This window comes from Staurois parvus, unplaced genomic scaffold, assembly GCF_062004578.1.
Source record: "Staurois parvus isolate SC_StPar_1 unplaced genomic scaffold, SC_StPar_1.0 ptg000096l, whole genome shotgun sequence".
Classification (NCBI taxonomy): Eukaryota; Metazoa; Chordata; class Amphibia; order Anura; family Ranidae; genus Staurois; species Staurois parvus.
The window spans coordinates 3085035-3103337 of NW_028317892.1; the positions used below are offsets into that span (position 1 = coordinate 3085035).

The 18303-nt window shown below is 40.6% G+C and overlaps 1 protein-coding gene across 1 annotated transcript in view; it reads right to left on the reverse strand.

The window, feature by feature from the left end:
* Nucleotides 1–441: 441 nt before the first annotated feature.
* TM6SF2 (transmembrane 6 superfamily member 2) overlaps nt 442–18303 on the reverse strand; it is a 61427-nt gene continuing 43565 nt past the window's right edge. Inside the window, exons 6-10 of the mRNA XM_089670825.1 lie at nt 13462–13586; nt 13277–13378; nt 11078–11170; nt 10186–10305; nt 442–3815 (exon numbers count right to left, since the gene is read on the reverse strand). Of these exons, the coding sequence (XP_089526951.1) occupies nt 3609–3815; nt 10186–10305; nt 11078–11170; nt 13277–13378; nt 13462–13586 (647 nt within the window). The 3' untranslated portion in view covers nt 442–3608. The remainder of the gene's footprint in view (nt 3816–10185; nt 10306–11077; nt 11171–13276; nt 13379–13461; nt 13587–18303) is intronic.

The following is an 18303-nucleotide window of genomic DNA, read 5'->3' on the forward strand; positions in this document are numbered from 1 at the left end:
TCCACAATTGAAACTGAAGAAATTGTCCATGAGACAATTATAACCCTGATGCTCCACACAGCTGGGTCTTCTGAACTAGTAAAGAGAAAATAGCTACTGAAGGAAAAACTCATTTCAAAGCCTTTTTAGGGCTCATATACACTTGTGTTGATTAGTAACACACATTAAAGCACCATAAAACGCTTTAACATGCATTTTGTAAGCTTTTTTTGATGCTTTAATGAAGCTTGGCAAATACCCTGTGTGTGCTGGTTTTCTATTTTTTCCAATACATATACAAAGCAAAGCTAACTCTGAAGCGCCCCTGTAACACTGCAGGTGTGATTAAGGAGCACTGTGATAAGACACCTATGGAGGCTTTGGAAATGTGGTGAAGAACCAAGAAAGCAACATGGGGTAGAATTTCTGATCAAAGCAAAGCAGTGCAAGCTGAACAGTGTGTACAGGACTGTAAAGTAACCTTTTTATTCTGTGATAGCTGCTTTGATTGGCATTCAGAATACACTTTAAAATGTGGTATTTGACCTGCATTTTTTAAGCAAACACAAGGGCTTAGAGCTTGACAAACAGCACAAAGGAGACAAAGCAAATCATGGAAAAAGGTTCCCATAAGACCAAAACTGAAAAGCTTGTCCTCTGCATAATATTTGATGCATGACAGAAAGAAAAAGGGTTCATTCCCCACAGTAAAGCATGGTGGTGGCAGTACCATGTGATGGTTATGGGTTTAGTTAGTACGGAATAGGACACCAGTCAGGATTGGGATAATTCTAACATTATCTGTTTCAGTCTGCAACTGACCTGACACTAGGACAGAAGTTCACCTTACTGTAGGACCCTAAACACAGCAAAACCTACATATGGGTGGAATTAAAATTAAGATCTGTGAGCAGATCCCTTGCTGATCGAAGCCAAACACAACAGATGTCAAAGAGTTGACATCTGTGCCGGTTCAGTTACTGCTGGGCAGATCCCGCAAAGATCTATGAGCATTCGGATGTCAATAAACTACATTGTCAGTTCACATCAGGCCACATCTGATCCAGTCTGCAAAAACAGAAAAGGACTTTTTTCTGAACCTGAACAGACTTGGAGGTGGGTGGGTGTAAACAGATTGAAAAACTGACAGGTGGACCTGATAGGAATGTCTGTGTGAAAGGGACCTGGAATGGTGCAGTCAAAGCCCAGGCTACAATTCAGCTGAGGGGTACGAGGGGGGAAAAAGGCTAAGGTCCCATTCACAGCTTAGTATATTGGAATCCTGGGCAGAATGGGTGGGTAGAGTTCTGCTTAAAATTTTTAAATACATCAATTTTCATTCCAGTTTGAAAAACTACAACATATAGAATAAGGGGTATGAATACTTAAAGAAGAAATTTCAGTAATTTTTAAATCCCTGTTTAAACCCCCAGGGGTCCAAATGCATGGAGCACTAAAAGGACATCTTTTTATGTTTCTTCTGGCTGTCAGCTCCACCCCAGATTGAATCATATGGTGAAGCTACAACACAGTACTGTAATCACCATGTACAGTGAAGTGATACTCTTATAATCAAACTGGCTCCAAGTTAGACTAGATTAATCTTACACATAATCATTGGCCCAGGGTTGGTCTCTCTGTATTTCTCACACTCCATAGTAGATAGGACGCCTGTTTTCTTTGATATGGCTCAGTCCAGACACAGTAGTTGCATCCATGGGCTGACTCTCCACTCAGTACTGGCCAGGACGGAGATAGTTCTTTTCCAGGCACCATGTGGTGTTGTGAATAAATGTGCTCGACTCCTGCGGTCAAAGACAAACGCTATTATTCACAACAACGCAACCTTTCAGCTAGTACTCTATTTGTCAGGGTCCTGTCCATGGCAGAAGTTCTGGAAGATCTGGCAGTTCTGCCAATACTCTGCATGGCCGCAGAAGGACACATCAGCCTCAGTTTGGTGCCAGACGACCTTTATAAGGAGGCTCATCACTTCCTCAAGTTGCTGGATGATCTCTAGCTCCCCGTGCCGTTCTGTTTCCTGTGACTGACCCGTGATTTCCTGTTACTGACTCGTCTTGCTCCTGGACCTGTCTACTCTGCTTTACCCCTGATCTGACCTTGGCCTGGCTTACGGATACACTCTCTCTCTTGCTCCCCTGTGTATGACCTCGGCTATCCCATCTGACTATGTCTGCTCTGATTCCCATCTAGTATCTGACCTTGACTTGAACCAACTACCCAGTAAACATCTAAATCCCGGAAGGGCTTGCATACCACGCAAAGGCGCCTCCTGTCTGCAGACCTATCTCCGTGCACCAGCGGTGCTTCTGAGTGAACCACTCCTACAGGCGACCTGTGCAACTTTGGGCCTGACTTGCGCTGTCCCACTCTCAGGGGAGTCCGAAACTTAGCCGCAAGGGAAGCCCTCTCTCCATTGGCCTCCATCACCAGGTACATAATACTATTCTATCTCTCTACAATAGCAGGCTGGCAGGTCTGGGCTCAGTTGTATGTCCACCAATGTACAAGGAAGATGGAAGAGGTTTAGTCCCAAGACTGGAAGATGGCAGAGCTTCAGATGTTGTTAGCACCCTCTCCTCTCTGTGTGTTTCCCCCTCATCTTTGTCACTCAGACCTCATTAAAGGGTTGTCTCCTTCTCAGCAGCATGATCGAACAGTGGTGGTGGAGAGGATGCCCTGTCAACCACATCGGGTTAGCAAACATGGCACAGATCAGAACAGGACTTGGTGCTCCATATGCTTAGTACCCCGAAGACTTTTAAATGGATTTAATTATGGTGATACTTTTTCTCTAAGAAAAAACACTGTATGCAACAAGGAAGCAACTTTGGAAAGAAAACATTTACGTAGACTGTACAGGATTATATTCCAATACAGATCTCCAAATTCAATTACTGTATTTAAAAAAAAAACAAAAAAAAAAACAGTAACTGATATTTTTAAAACTCTGTTTCTGACAAAATGTCTTAATTACAAAAACATTAACAAAATAGCAAAATTTTGAGGTAAAAAAAAAAAAAAAATTTTTACAACTAGTTTGCAACAATATTTTTTTTTTTTGCATTTATTTATTTGTTAAGTAATATTCAAACCAAAGCTAAATGTTCTACCATATGTGCTCAGCACAGCAGTAAATCTGCTGGGTATTGAATTGGAAAAGATTTGCTAATTTGCAGGTTCACAAATGCGATGTTAGCTGGCGATACGAGTATGTAGACTAGACCAGGGATTAAACTGCGGAAACTCTAGTAAAAACATAAAATATTCGTTATAAAAACTCTTATTTAGACTCCATGGTAGGCAGAGTTTTGGCAGGACTGACCTTTTAAAACAATCAATGTAGGGCAAGATTGTGTTTTAGCCTTGAAAAAAGATGAAATGTATGAATCTTTATATGGAAAGAAAATATGTATGGAACACAGTGCTAAAATCCTTCCCCTTTCTCCTGAATTGTACAAATGGAATTCTCCTAGGGGTAACATGTACTCTTTTGTTTGGTCAGAAACATTTCAATTGGTCCAGGTCAAATTCTGGAGTCTTGTAAACTATATAGAGACCATTCTCCTTCAGCATATCAGGGCATGCTCCAACACTATGACACCCCCTCAGTTCTGTTTCTTGCCTTCCTCTACAGTCTCTGTTGTTCCCTTTATGAAGAAAGCTGGATTCCGGAGACAACGGTAGGCCAAAATCTGCATTCCCAAAGTGTAGATGGCATTAAGAATCAGAAATTCCCACCAAGATTCTTGAGGGACACGATAAGTATATGGTGTTCTATGGTATACTGAAGATCCCATGTGAGCAAACTGAGCCTATGGAAACAATATGCAAAAGACATCCATAAACAATTGTAGTTAAAGAAACAGTGAAAAAATATACAAATCTTTAGAAGAAGTTACAGTTGCAATAAAAAGTATGTGAACCCCTTGGGATTATGTGGAGTTTTGCATGAATTGGGCATAAAATGTGCTCTGAACGTCATCTAAGTCACAACAATAGAAGAACACAGTCTGCTGAACATAATACTACACAAACATTAGATGTTGCCATGGTTTAATTGCACATAACATGTAAACATTCACAGTGCAGGGAGGAAAAAGTATGTGAACCTTTGGACTTAATAACTGGTTGACCCTCCTTTGGCAGCAATTACCTCAACCAAACGTTTCCTGTAGTTGCAGATCAGACCTGCACAACGATCTGGAGTAATTTTGGACCACTCCTTTTCACAAAACTGTTTCAGTGTACCAATATTCTTGGGATGTCTGGTGTGAATCACTCTTAAGGTCATGCCACAGCATTTCAATCGGGTTGAGGTCAGGACTCTGACTGGGCCACTCCAGAAGGCGTATTCTGTGCTGTTGCAGCCATTGTTTTGTTGAATTACTTGTATGCTTTGGGTCATTGTCCTGTTGCATCACTCATCCTCTGCGGAGCTTCAGTTGGCGGACAGATGGTCGTACGTTTTCCTGCAAAATGTCTTGATAAACTCTGGAATTCATTTTCCCATCAATGACAACAATCCGTCCAGGCCCTGAGGCAGCAAAGCAGCCCCAAACCATGATGCTCCCTCCACCATATTTTACAGTGGGGATGAGGTTTTGATGTTGGTGTGCTGTGCCTTTTTTTCTCCACACATAGTGTTGTGTGTTCTTCCCAAACAACTCAATCTTGGTTTCATCTGTCCACAGTATATTTTGCCAGTAGTGCTGTGGAACATCTAGGTGCTCTTTTGCAAACTTCAAAACGTGCTGCAATATTCTTTTTGGACAGCAATGGCTTCCTCTGTGGTGTCCTCCCATGTATGCCATTCTTGTTTAATGTTTTCCTTATTGTAGATGTGTCAACAAAAATGTTAGCATGTGCCAGAGATTTCTGTAAGTCTTTAGCTGACACTCTGGGATTCTTCTTTACCTCATGCAGCATTCTGCGCTGTGCTCTTGCAGTCATTTTTACAGGACGACCACGCCTAGGGAGAGTAGCAACAGTGCTAAACTTTCTCTATTTGTAGACAGTCTGTCTTACCATGGACACATGAACATCAAGGCTTTTGGAGATACTTTTGTAACACTTTCCAGCTTCATGCAAGTCAACAATTCTTGATCGTAGGTCTTCTGAGAGCTCTTTTCTGCAAGGCATGGTTCACATCAGACAGTGCTTCTTGAAACCAGTAAACCCAAAACAGGTGTGTGTTTTTAAGAGCAGGACAGCTAACAGCAACACATCCAATATCATCACACTGATCGGAGTCAAGGTTGGCTCACTGCTGGCTCCAATTAGCTCTGGGAGAAGTCATTAAGCTAGGGTCTCACATACTTTTTCCTCCCTGCACTGTGAATGTTTACATGTTATGTGCAATTAAACCATGGCAACATCTAATGTTTGTGTAGTATTATGTTCAGCAGACTGTGTTCTTCTATTGTGACTTAGATGACGTTCAGAGCACATTTTATGCCCAATTCATGCAAAACTCCACATAATCCCAAGGGGTTCACATACTTTTTCTTGCAACTGTATTAGGAAGCAGTGGATCTGTCTGTATTCACCAGAAAATTTATGTACACCGAATATTTGGTTAATGTCACATTCACTACTTTATAAATATGCCGCATAGTGTTTGTGCTGTTTTTAAACAACCTCAACTATTACGTATGTAATCATGGCAAACCTAGAATGTTAGTATGTTAAAGGGAATGAATACTGGTTTTCCACATATTTCTTTTTCTTTTTTTGATTAGGACAGAAAATATCAAATATCACTTTAGCTAGATAAAAAAGATATATTGCATATTAATATTATGCAGTCTTCTATCCAGACAGCAAGTGGAACTTAGTCTCCTTTTCACATGATTTTCAGATCTGCTAAAGGAAGCTCAATATTTGCAGAACTCAAATGGGTCATCACAGCAACAATTCATCTGAAATTAGACAGCTCAATAGGAGGTTTTTCATCGGACAAAGAAAGCTTCAAAAAAAAGCTGTTCTTTAGAGAACACACAAAGCTCTAGAAACCTTTTATCAGGTCCTACAAACATGTATTTACAAGTGTGTGGTTGCATATAAATTGTAACATATATAAAACAGTTTAAAAACCTACAATACAAAAACAAACCTTAGCCCAAACCATTATTTTTACTTATAATGGAGTGCCCAGGACCTTCATGGCACATGTCAAGATGGAGAGCGGTGGTAGATCAGGGCACATCTGTTCGCTAATCTTCCCTGTAAATTATGAATCAGGAAGGGCTCATCTCTGAGCACTTTCAATCAGAGCTGTCAAACCACAGCAGATTTGGCTGGGGAAGCAGTTCACCAAGCAGAGTCTGTGCTAGAATAGCTTCTGCAGAGCGCAGTGGTGGCAATAGAGGACCCTGATATCTCTTTAATGAAGGCCTGGCTATAGAAAAGAATCAACCCCCCCCCCCCTTTTAAAAATAATCAAATTTTGTTGCTTTGCAGCCCGAAATGAAGAGAGACACTTATTTTGTTTTATCCAGCGGTGTTTACTTATAACATCCAAGTAAAAGATATAACACCAACATGTCTAAAAAAAATTAACAAAAAATCAAAAAACAGAATCAGTGAGTTGTAAAAAGGATCACCCCTTTGTGTCAGTATTTTGTTGAGCCTTCCTTTTGCTTTAATTACATCATTTAGTCTGCTGGGATATGTCTCTACTAGCTTTTAAATATTTGTCCATTCTTCTTTGCAGAGCTGCTCAAGTTCAGTTAAATTTGATGGTACCTGTTTGTAGACTGCAGTCTTCAAGTCATTCCACAGATTTTCAATGGGGTCTAGGTCTGGGCTCTGACTAGGCCATGCAAGAACATTCACCTTTTCCTCCTTCAACCACTGTGTGGTCATTTTTGCTGTGTGCTTTGGGTCACTGTCATGTTGGAAGATAAACCTTCTTCCCATTGTCAACTTTTTGGCAAATGGCAGCAGATATTCCTCAAGAATTTGATATTTTGCCCCAAACATTTTTCCTTCTATCCAGACAAGTGCTCCAGTCCCTGTTGCAGGGAAACACCCCCATAACAGGATATTACCACCTCCATTGCTTTACTGTAGGAATGGTGTTATTTGGATGGTGAGCTAAATTGGATTTCCTCCAGACATATCGTTTAGTGTTATGGTCAGATAAAATTAATAACTAAAATTGTTTTTTTGTGTCTCAACACATTTTCCAATGTGGCCTCAGAATCTTCAAGGTGCGGTTTGACAAAGCTCAGTCGTGACTACATGTGTCCTTTCTTGAGGAGTGGCTTTTTTCTTGCAACCCTCCCATACAAGCCACATTTGTGGAGAATTGTTGTCAAATGCACACAGTGATCACTCTTTGTCAAATTCCTGCAACTGCTTTAGAATTGGTTTGTGTACACTACAGAAGCCCTGGTGACAGGAGACACTAGCACTGTCCTTCACAAATATTTTCTAGCTGGTCAGATGGTATTTGCTTTATAGATATCTCCAGGGAGATGATGGGAACATGCTGCTACTGTCGGTCACCACTGTCTGCTCTGCCCTCCCAGCAGTCAATGGAGCACTGAGCTGTGGAGGGGGAGGTAGCGGCTGGCTAAGGCTCTAAGTGGCACATCGAGAGGCTGAGCCAGGTGTCACGATCGACTCTGGGGTGGATCCTGACTTTCCCCAGCCTGGACCAGCTGAGTGAAGTCAGCAAACAGTGAGCTTTAGCCTGCTGTTGGCTGAAAGCAGATCACAGGAGTGCAGAACAAACTCCACTCCTGTGATCCATAGATGTACAGCCAAAATAGCCTTGGCTGTACTTCTTTAATTCTTATTTATGTTGTCATGTAACATTCAGTAATATATGCGTATATTTGTACAATGTTTCAGTGACATATTTCCATTAGCTTTCAGACATGGGAGAGAAGTACAAAAATAATATACTACAACTTAAAAGACATTATATCCTTATACATTATAAAGTAGTGAGAATTCTAAATTAAGAATTAATGGTCTAATAATCTCTGACCCACTGCTAAGCACAGCGGGGGGTGATTTGCTAGATCCGGAAGTGTTTTCAAAGAAGCTCAACTCAATAATTGGGCCATGTCCACAGAGTCTGGGGACAGGGATTTTGCACCATTATCTGCAGATAGGAGTCTATCCAGGGCCCCTGTGTTGTTCTGAATTTTTCCTCTGTGTTGGGCAATGTATAAATTACATTTTCCATTTGGAGGATGTCAATTTTTGTGTGCCCCATTTGTTTGGTGGGTGGGGAATATTGCTTTCACAATTGAGGAATGCAGGCTCTAGCTGTGTTCAGTAAGCGGATGCCTTATATTTAGAAGGATGTCTGTATGTCAAGTGTAAGCCACTTGGTTGTAACTCAGGTGTACAATGGTCAAGTACTGACTGAATCTATCACAGTATTCCAGAATGGTTGCAATTTAGGACAGAAGCAGTAGATATTTTAAATTGTACCCGATGTGGCCTCACAGCACCATCAAACTTATTAGATTTGTCAATTTTGTGCAATACATTTAGTGAGTATCTTATACCTCTCTGCAGCCTTCGACACAGTCAACCACCACCCCCTCCTCCTCAAAAAACTACACTCCCCCAGCCTCAGAGATTCTGCTTTCTCCTGGCTCTCATCCTACCTGTCACAACGCTCCTTCAGCGTTACCTATAATGCTACCACCTCCCCCTCACTCCCCCTCTCTGTTGGGGTCCCTCAAGGCTCTGTCCTTGGGCCCCTTTTCTTCTCCATCTACACCTCCTCCCTTGGCCAACTCATACACTCTCACGGCTTCAACTACCACCTCTATGCCGACGACACACAAATCTATCTCTCAACCCCCCACCTCACCCCCTCGGTCTCCGCCCGAATCACACACCTACTGAGCGACATATCAGACTGGATGTCGCTCCACTTCCTTAAACTGAACCTCTCCAAAACAGAGTTTCTTGTCTTCCCCCCAGCCCGGACCCCACCCCCCATTGACTTCTCCATCACGTCCAACAACGCTACCATCAAACGCGCCCCGCAGGACAGAGTACTGGGTGTCATTCTGGACTCCAACCTATCCTTCCAGCCCCAAATCCAATCTTTAACAAACTCGTGCAGACTCCACCTCCGCAACATCGCCAAAATACGCACGTTCCTAACCCCAGAAAACACTAAACAGCTCATCCACTCCCTCATCATATCACGATCGACTGCTGCAACTCCCTCCTCACTGGCCTGCCTCGCCGCTGGCTATCCCCGCTTCAGTCGATCCTGAATACGGCTGCCAGACTCATTCACCTTTCCAACCGCTCCGTTTCCGCCACCCCCCTCTGCCAATCCCACCACTGGCTTCCGATTGCGCAACGGATCAAATTCAAAATCCTAACACTGACGTACAAAGCTGTCCACCATACTGCCCCGAACTACATCATTGACCTAATATCCAAGTACCGCCCAGCACGCACACTCTGCTCCTCATAAGACCTCCTTCTCTCTAGTTCCCTGGTCTCCTCCTCCCATGCCCGCATCCAGGACTTCTCCAGGGTGTCACCCATCCTCTGGAACTCCCTGCCCCAACCCATCAGATTATCACCTACTCTCCTCTCCTTTAGGCGCACCCTGAAAACCCATCTCTTCAGGGAAGCCTACCCCACCCCCTGCTAACTTGCTGACCTCCTCCACTCTTCCTACCACTCCATCCCCCACAGCTATCTCCTCCTGTACCACTATCCCCTCCCTCCTAGATTGTAAGCTCGAAAGAGCAGGGCCCTGAATCCCCTCATGTTTTGCATTGTATTGGTATTGTTCTGTCACATGTTCTGTCCCCCTTTGTAATGTACAGCGCTAAGCGAACTATTGGCGCTTTATAAATACTGTATAATAATAATACCATAATTCCTGAAATGTATTTGCTATTGAGGATTTAAATGTGAAGATGCATCCATGCTGCTGTGGGATACGGGTTAATTACAATTTCTTTTCCCATATCTTTTCTTCTAGTTTTTCAGTGCAAGCCATTCCTAGTAATCCTTTAAACCAGACCTGCTGGCACTGAACATCACAATGAGATAACACAGAAAACTTTTAATCTAGTTTTGTCACTTAATTGTCCCCTTGTTTTACACAGCTGCATAAATTAAGCAACGGATCATTTTTTAAGTGAACAGTGAACAAATTATCTGCAGTACAGTCTAGGGCTCTCTTACCTGTGCTACTGCACCAGCAAACACAGGTGTCCAATCCAGCATCCATGAGCAGCCAGGAATTAGAAGACCATAGATGGACACACATAGAAATGGAAGTAGGTAGAACATATTGACCAACATCTGGTAAGGATAAATAATTTTTACTTCACAGCAGCTTGTTGTATACTTACATCAATAATCCATATAAAGCAACATTATTAATATCTGTCAAACACACAATTTGATGTCACTCCAGTAGCTCTGCATTTATAATATCTACAGAAGCCTACATGAAACCTGCACCACCCTGGCAGAGTAATGCAGGCCATAGATGATACGATTTGTGTGGTTGCAGGGAAGAAAATCACTTGATTCCCTCATCAACACAGTCAAAGTTGATGGGGGAATCCCCCCGCAGACCTATTGTGTTCTCCTAATAGGGAGGGGCCATTCCTCCCGCAACACAGTGATTATTGCTAGTGGCAATAAATCATATGAAAATCCGACATGCTGGTTGTACCCAAGGTGTACAACAATCAAATTTGAACCATCTATGGGCAAGATGATTGTTCCCAATCTCGACCGGTCCCTGGTGAACCGGTAAAGATTTGAACCATCTATGGCCAGCTTAAGAAGGACTGGACCTTTGAATAGCCTGAACAGCAATTAGAGATGTCACCAACGGGGTGTGTGCACATAGCCAAAACACAACCTCTGTCTATTCATTTTTACCACACTGGAGACAACAAACACTGATGTGTGCTATACTTTATTCTATCAAAGTGCTCTTTTGAGTTTTTCCACTCAGTGTGATGCCCCTTTTATCTTTTTTTATTTGCATATTACCCTGGTGAGTTTGCCACATCCATACTTCACAGGTTTAAAAAAAAAAAAAAAAAGACAGAAAACTTACCTGGACCTTAGAATAGGCAGATGGGTCCCTAAGGTATGGCTCATACTGGTAGATGTAATTGAAACAAGAGTCCGTAGGGCAATCTAACACCAGCTATGAAGATAAATGTAGACAGTTTGTAATCACTTTTCTACTACATAGGTTTTAGTTACAAATAGGGACTTAAGCATCAATTTTAAAAATAAAACACCTATTCTATTTTTTTATATTTTAAAATAAAATACATATACTGTCTCCAAGCATAAAAAATAAAACCAATTTGCTAAATTTTGTGCAAGCACTGTCAGGGCTTAGAAAAACAACCCACTGATTTGCACAAACAAAAAAATGAAAACAAGTGGGTTACGAATACTTAGGTCTCCTCCACTGGAGGATGCCTGGCCTGGCTTGCTACATCTGGACCCTCTAAGATCAGCCTTCCACCTTGAATATTTACTGGTGCAGTGACCTAGGGATCGTTTTCTTAAGGAAGCAGGCATTGAACCAATAACACTATTAGCAGCTATAATGAATATGTCTGGGCTCTGTTTATTGTGAGGGCTCTTCTATTTACATCAGTAAGTGTTAAGACTACCTACATATCTAAAGAAACAAGCTAATCATTGTACCTATACAAAATACCTGTGTCATTTTGGCTGTCAGATCTCACAGTACCTGTTGCGTCCTGCTCACACTTGTGAGGGCTGTGTTCTGTGGATAGGGCAGCCTACTTGGCCCCTTTTTGAAAATCATGCCACATGTAATCTCATGGTACTGCCGAACCATGCTGATTAGCGTGCGCAAAACCTGTGGGCATTTAGAAGATGATGTGTGGGGCTGCCATTAAGAATTAATGGCATCATTGTGCATCTGCTAACAGCAGCACATTTCTCTAATGTTGGGAATGGACAAAAAAGTAAGCTCGTTCTTGGCACACAATGATATGAACATAGCCTTATAGTACCTGGGGATTGACTGTCCTCTACCAAAAGTCCATTTGTGACACTATGACAGTTGAAAATTTGCACAAATAACTGAGACAGTGGTTTACAAGTTCCAACTGGAAAATATGTTGTAATAAAATTGAAGACATAAGCAGCCAGTGGTGACGGGTTTCAATGGGGAACCGCATGTGAAAGTGGCTTACATTTAATCTGTTACAAGGTTGGTAAAACAGATTAAGGGCAATTGCCAACTGACATTACTTGACATTGTCAGTTTGAAAACAGCTTGAGAAGCTTCAGAGATCATTCAGAATTCATTGATAGGTGCAGGCAACCTCTTCTGACCTGCTTCAAGCTGATTTTGCATTCCCATATACTTGAATGGGGAGAGAAGCCATTCTGAATGGAAAAGCCCATCAACACTACCAGTAGTGTTGCAACATACATGATTACTGTACTCCAAAAGGGCATACTAGATCTGTAGATCCATCTAGCTATATACAAAAGGTAGAAATATGTCTAAAACCAAGCCTGTTACATGTGACTTGCTTTTACAATGGTGTGTAAAAACTGGGTTGAGAGCAGCGAACGTTCTTTGTTATTAATCAATAGGACAAAATATCTTATTCAAAACGTGACATTGTTCTTTCCTTACCCTGTTAATATTTGAAAGACCGTTCACATGTACAGGATTTGCCAAAGTATTTGACATTGTCCCATGAACCAGAAGATGATGGAATTATGTGCATCCTATTCAATCCTATGCAGAGTTAATTCTCTGTGCTTCAGCGGAGTACAAATTCTCTATGGGATTAAAATAAAAGCACACAGTGCATGCACAAGCCTGGCTCAAGATTTTGACCAGTGGTTCTTCAACTTCGTAGAATTACAATAAAAGTGTAACTAAACCAAACATGTAGTTACAATAAAAAAATTTTAATGGATAAAGAAATTAAAATACCTTAAAATAAATATTTCATAAAAATTTAAAGTATTATTACAAACAAACATGGCATTAGAACTGTACCACTTTTACTATCTTCAGTAAGGTGAATAATAATTTAGGAAAAAGGAATGCCTATATTGTCCATAGTGGCCAACAACCAACCATTGGACTCTCTATATTTTCCAGACCACCAGAGAAAAAGTTTGATTGGCTGTTATTGGTAACTTTCTAACCCTAAATTTTTATACAGTTGACTATATCTATAGGATGCCCAAGAAGAGCTATTACAAAAAAAAAAAAAAAAAAAAAAAAAAAAAAAAAACAACTTACCAGGCCCCTGAAGAGAGTGAATACAATGGCAGCCAGTAGATACAGAATAACAGCAATATCTACAGGTCGCTGAAAGATTCCTTTACTCTGTGCAGCCACCACCTAATAGAAAAAAAAAAAAAAACATTTGTATTTAAGACACCAAGGCATTGTCTAGGACATACCAGTCAAAAAGCAGCTCTTACCTTTTCAGTAGAGAACTTTGGAAAAGCATGACTGGCTCTGAATATCCTTATTCCAGCCCATACAGGCAGAAACAGATATGGAACATTAAGAATGAAGGCAGGACGGATTTCAGTGCCATATTTTCCTGAAACAAGAACAATGTCTAAATTTATTGCAGTAGGAAAAAAAGAACTATTTTACATGCCACAGTCAAAGAGTTTTGCTGTCTTTATAAAACTAAAATGACATTGATCGAGTCAAGGGTCTACAGAAACTTTTCATTAAAATACAAAAAATAAAATACTCTCCCTGGATCATCCATCATTTGTCCTAAAAGTGACAGGCAAATATCTATCCAAGCAAAGTGACAACTCTCCCACAAATCAGATACAACCGAGATAAGCTCTGAGGATTTTCAATGATCCTTGCAATCAACGTTAGCTGTGCAAGATTTTACAGAACGTGTATTTAGTGACACAGATGATATAGTAAATTCTATTAAAACAGAAAAATGGTAAGTGCTTTAATTCATCAACAATGATATCAGTATATATTCCAACGCCATTAGTACCAACTGAATAAGGAGCAATTTCACAGTAATAAAATAGTCTGTAATGAACAATTACTTTTTCCTCCACAGTTTATTTATTGTATATATTGTGAAAATAAATAATTTTTATTCACTGATTCATGGATTTGGCAGAAAGATTAACATCACTGAAAATGGGCAGAAAAAAATTACATTGAGAGCATTAATATAACATTCAGCTTCGTACTTGCAGAAGAGGTTGTAAACAGATTTAAATAAAATGTAGCTCATCATTATTTAATTAGAGGCAAAACAGGGTGTGACAATAGTGAAGTCTGATGAACTTCATACTGTGGAGAGAATGGAGGAGCAGTACTGAACACAATGCTACCCTCATTTTCTCCAAAATCCATAAGACGGTGAACAAAATCTCCTGTCAGATCAAAATCTTGTGTCATTGCTAGGCAGGCATCAAAAGTGACACATTTGGCAAAACACAGTCCAAGCTAGAAATATTGCATAGATATAATAAACCTTAACCAGCAAGGTCTGGTGTAGCAGTGTCATAAATGGTTACATCTTAAATGGACTAGTATGCAATTTAAACACTTGCTACCTGCCCACAGTAGTTTTACTGCAGACAGGCAGGATAGCCAGGCTTTGCAATGTACTGGTACATTGCCCGACACATACGCACTAGTGGACCCCCTAGGGCATGCAGTGGTGTAATTCCGTGATCGCTGTGTCTTGTGGATTGATACTTGATTACATTGATTGATCGTAGTGATCACATGATTACTATGTAAACAAAACAGTCATGAATCCTTTCGATTCATGACTACTTGCTTAGTGATGTGAAGCTGTGATTGGCTCACACCTATCACATGGTACCTGGCTACCTGTACCATGTGATTAGCTGTAGCCAAAGTATGTCAACAGTAACTAAGCTGTCATGAATGTTAACTCAATCAGGACAACTAAAACTAATGTCTATAACTGTGAACTTCAATGTTATAAAGAAAAACACATTTTATTTAATTTCTTAATTTAAAATTGTGACAAAAAAATTGACTACTTCAAAAAACTTTGCCATGTCTCTTACTAAATGCCTTGGGCTTTCTACTTTCCAAAAAGAGGTAATTTGGGGGGTATATGTACAGTACTAGCATTTTAGTGCGTCAAGAAACAAGATAGGTCATCAGTACATCAGAACTGATCAATTTTTAAATACATATACCTTAGTTTGTATAGCTCCCACACAGACTAAATAATATGCACTGATTTGGGTTATGTTTACCAAAGAAATGTAGCAGAATACATTTTGGCCAAAATTCCTGAAGAAAGATTATTTGCAAAATTTTATAACAGAAAGAAAAAATGTGTGGGGGGGGGGGGTTTCCAAAATTTTCAGTATTTCTTCATTTATATAGCAAAAAAAAAAAAAAAAAGATTAAAGTGGTTGTAGAGGCTCAAGGTTTCTTACCTCCCCCCCCCCAGACCCCCTTAATACTCATCTAAGCCCCTTCTCGATCCAGCAATGTGAACTGAAGTCTCGGCTATCCTCATTGGCTGAGACAGCAGTGGGAGCCAATGGCTCTTGCTGCTGGCAATTACAGCCAGTGGGCCAATAAGAAGAGATGGGGGTGGGGCCATGGGGCAGCAGGTTTCCCCATAGCAAGCTGCTTGCTGTGGGGGCACCCAACAGGAGGGAGGGGTCAGGAGAGCCTGCGTGAGACCCGAGAAGAGGAGGATCCAGGCTGTTCTGTGCAAAATCAGTGCACATGGCAGGTAAGTATAGACATGTTTGTTATTTTTAGAAAAAAAAATTAGGCCTTTAGTATCGTTTTAAATACCACCAAAAGAAATCTCTATTTGTTTGAAAAAAAATATATTTGGGGACAGTGTTGCATGACCAAGCAATTGTCTGTTAAATTTGCACAGTGCTGAATAGCAAAAAATATCCTGGTCATGAAGAGGATAAAACCCTCCGCAGGTCAAGTGGTTAAGGAATACATATGTGTGAGAATGAGGCAGTGATCTATATTGACCTAGTAGCTGAATATCATAGGTCTCAAACATCTATTTTTTTATTTTTAATTTATTACAGGTATTTATATAGTGACAAAAGTTTATGCAGCCCTTTACATATTTACATTCATTCACATCATTCCCTGCCTTCAAGGAGTCTAGGGCCCCTATTTAACTTGTATAAACACATGCTAGGGCCAATGTAGACAGAAGGCAGTTAACCTACCAGCATGTCTTTGTAGTGCAGAGAGAAACCAGAGTACTCAGAGGAAACCCACACAAGCACATGCAAACCTCATGCAAATAGTGTTATGACCAGGATTTGAACCAAGGACCGCAGTACTGCAAGAAAGAAGTGCTAACCACTAGTTTCAGTTAATTTTTCAAGACTCCTACAGTACAGTACAGTAATGGAGTTACTTTCCCTAAGACTGGCTACATTAATGAAGAAAATACTATTCAGACACCAAACATGCCAATATCACAAGGTCCTAGAGTCTAATAAGGTACATTAGACCTCAAAACAAGAAAGATACATCATAGGCCTGTCATATTTGTTGCCTAACAAATTGTAATTTCATTTTGCTATATGATATGCTTTCTGTTTGTGAACCCTTATCATTGGGAAACATAGATGGACACAGGATAGCTGCCATGCTGGGAGAGTGCCCACTGGGCAAAAAGAAATATTGCAGCATATCTTCAACACACCTTTCAGATCCTTTTATTGGGTGGAATTAGCTCTGCAATGCCCTCTCCAGGGACAAGAAAAGAAGGTTGTACCAGCAGCTGTGAGAATCTTGTTTTACCATCAGAACTGCTAAAGATTACTGAGAGTCACACTACGGACTCATGTACACGGGGCATTTGGAAAACTCTTCTGAATGATGAAAACGGACTGCTGGAAAATGTAGGTTAAAAAACGTCAGTTTAGCCGTGTTTATGTGCAGTTGCGTTCAGAAGCGGTTTTAAAAAAGATAACTTCAGGAGACCCAAATGCCCAGAATGCACTGAAAAATAGTAAATAATTAACTATTTCAGATGTTTTGAGAGAAATAGAGAGAGCAGAAGCCGAGAGATCAGTATGTGTTGAGATGACCTGTCTTTTCTGGTTGTATTCACTATGGATCCCATCATGAGCATAATGCAGCACGTTCTACCATTTTTTGCACTGGTGTACTAGGTGAATACATGGAAAATGATCTGCATGCATCTCTGATGATGAAAAAAGACTCTAGACAGCATCTGGATATGGAACAGTTAAAAATTGCTTCTAAACGCAAATGCTTATAAACGTGGTTAACTGCATTTACATGCGTTTGAAACGCCAGTAAAATCTACTCCTGAATGTAAGTTTGGGGCGTTCAAAAAACTACTGTATACTCAACTGCCTGTAAACGACTGTAAACAACTATGTGTACATGGACACATAGGAAAACATTAGGGAGAGTTCAGGAGCTGCTGAAAAAACCACTGAACAGCTGCTAAACGTCAGTTTAGAAGCTGCAGTGTACATGAGCCCTAAGAAAGCCAGTTACTTCGCAATATCAGGCTGGACATAAATTTTCAAATGATCCAAACTCTGCACTGTATTGAGGGCAGGCAGGCTCTGCTTAAGTATATTTTGTTTTTAAATCTTTTTATCCTACTGTTGTTTGTGCCTGCTTTATATGTTTTCTGTAAACATTTTGCTTTTTTTTCCCATTAAAACTATATATAAAAATTTGTTAAACTGACTTGCTGAATCTCTGAATGCGCTAAGTAGATATTAAGAACTCTGCCTTTTTTGAAGAAGCAACCATGGTGTAAGCTCTGTTATATTCCTATCTTGGAGTGACATTGAGTGATATAGACTTTGTTTTTGTTAAAACATGTGGTGGTAGCTACTATGTTTGTGTAAACGGTTAACCGCTTTGTTGACCTGCCAGTGACGGTCAGCCACCCCGTGCTTAGACTGGTGTTCTGCAACCTGGAAAATCTCTGTGCAAGGTGAGATTGAGGAAGTGAAATTGAAATTGTCACACAGAGGAGTAGCCATAAAAAACAAAAACTGTCTGCTGCTGAGTCAGCATGAGACCTGACTATCCGCTTGCTTCCTGGCCCGTAACTGCATCATAACTACTCCTAGCAATGCAATACAAAAACACTAGCAGTGGGTAGCTTATTTTTGGATGTTTCGCATCAATAATGCAAGTTTTTTGTGGTATTTGAAGTTTCAGGAATAAAAGTGAATTCACAAGACAGCAGAAATAATGGGAATCATAGGCTTTTGAAAGAGGTCTACTGGGAGGAGACATTATACAAG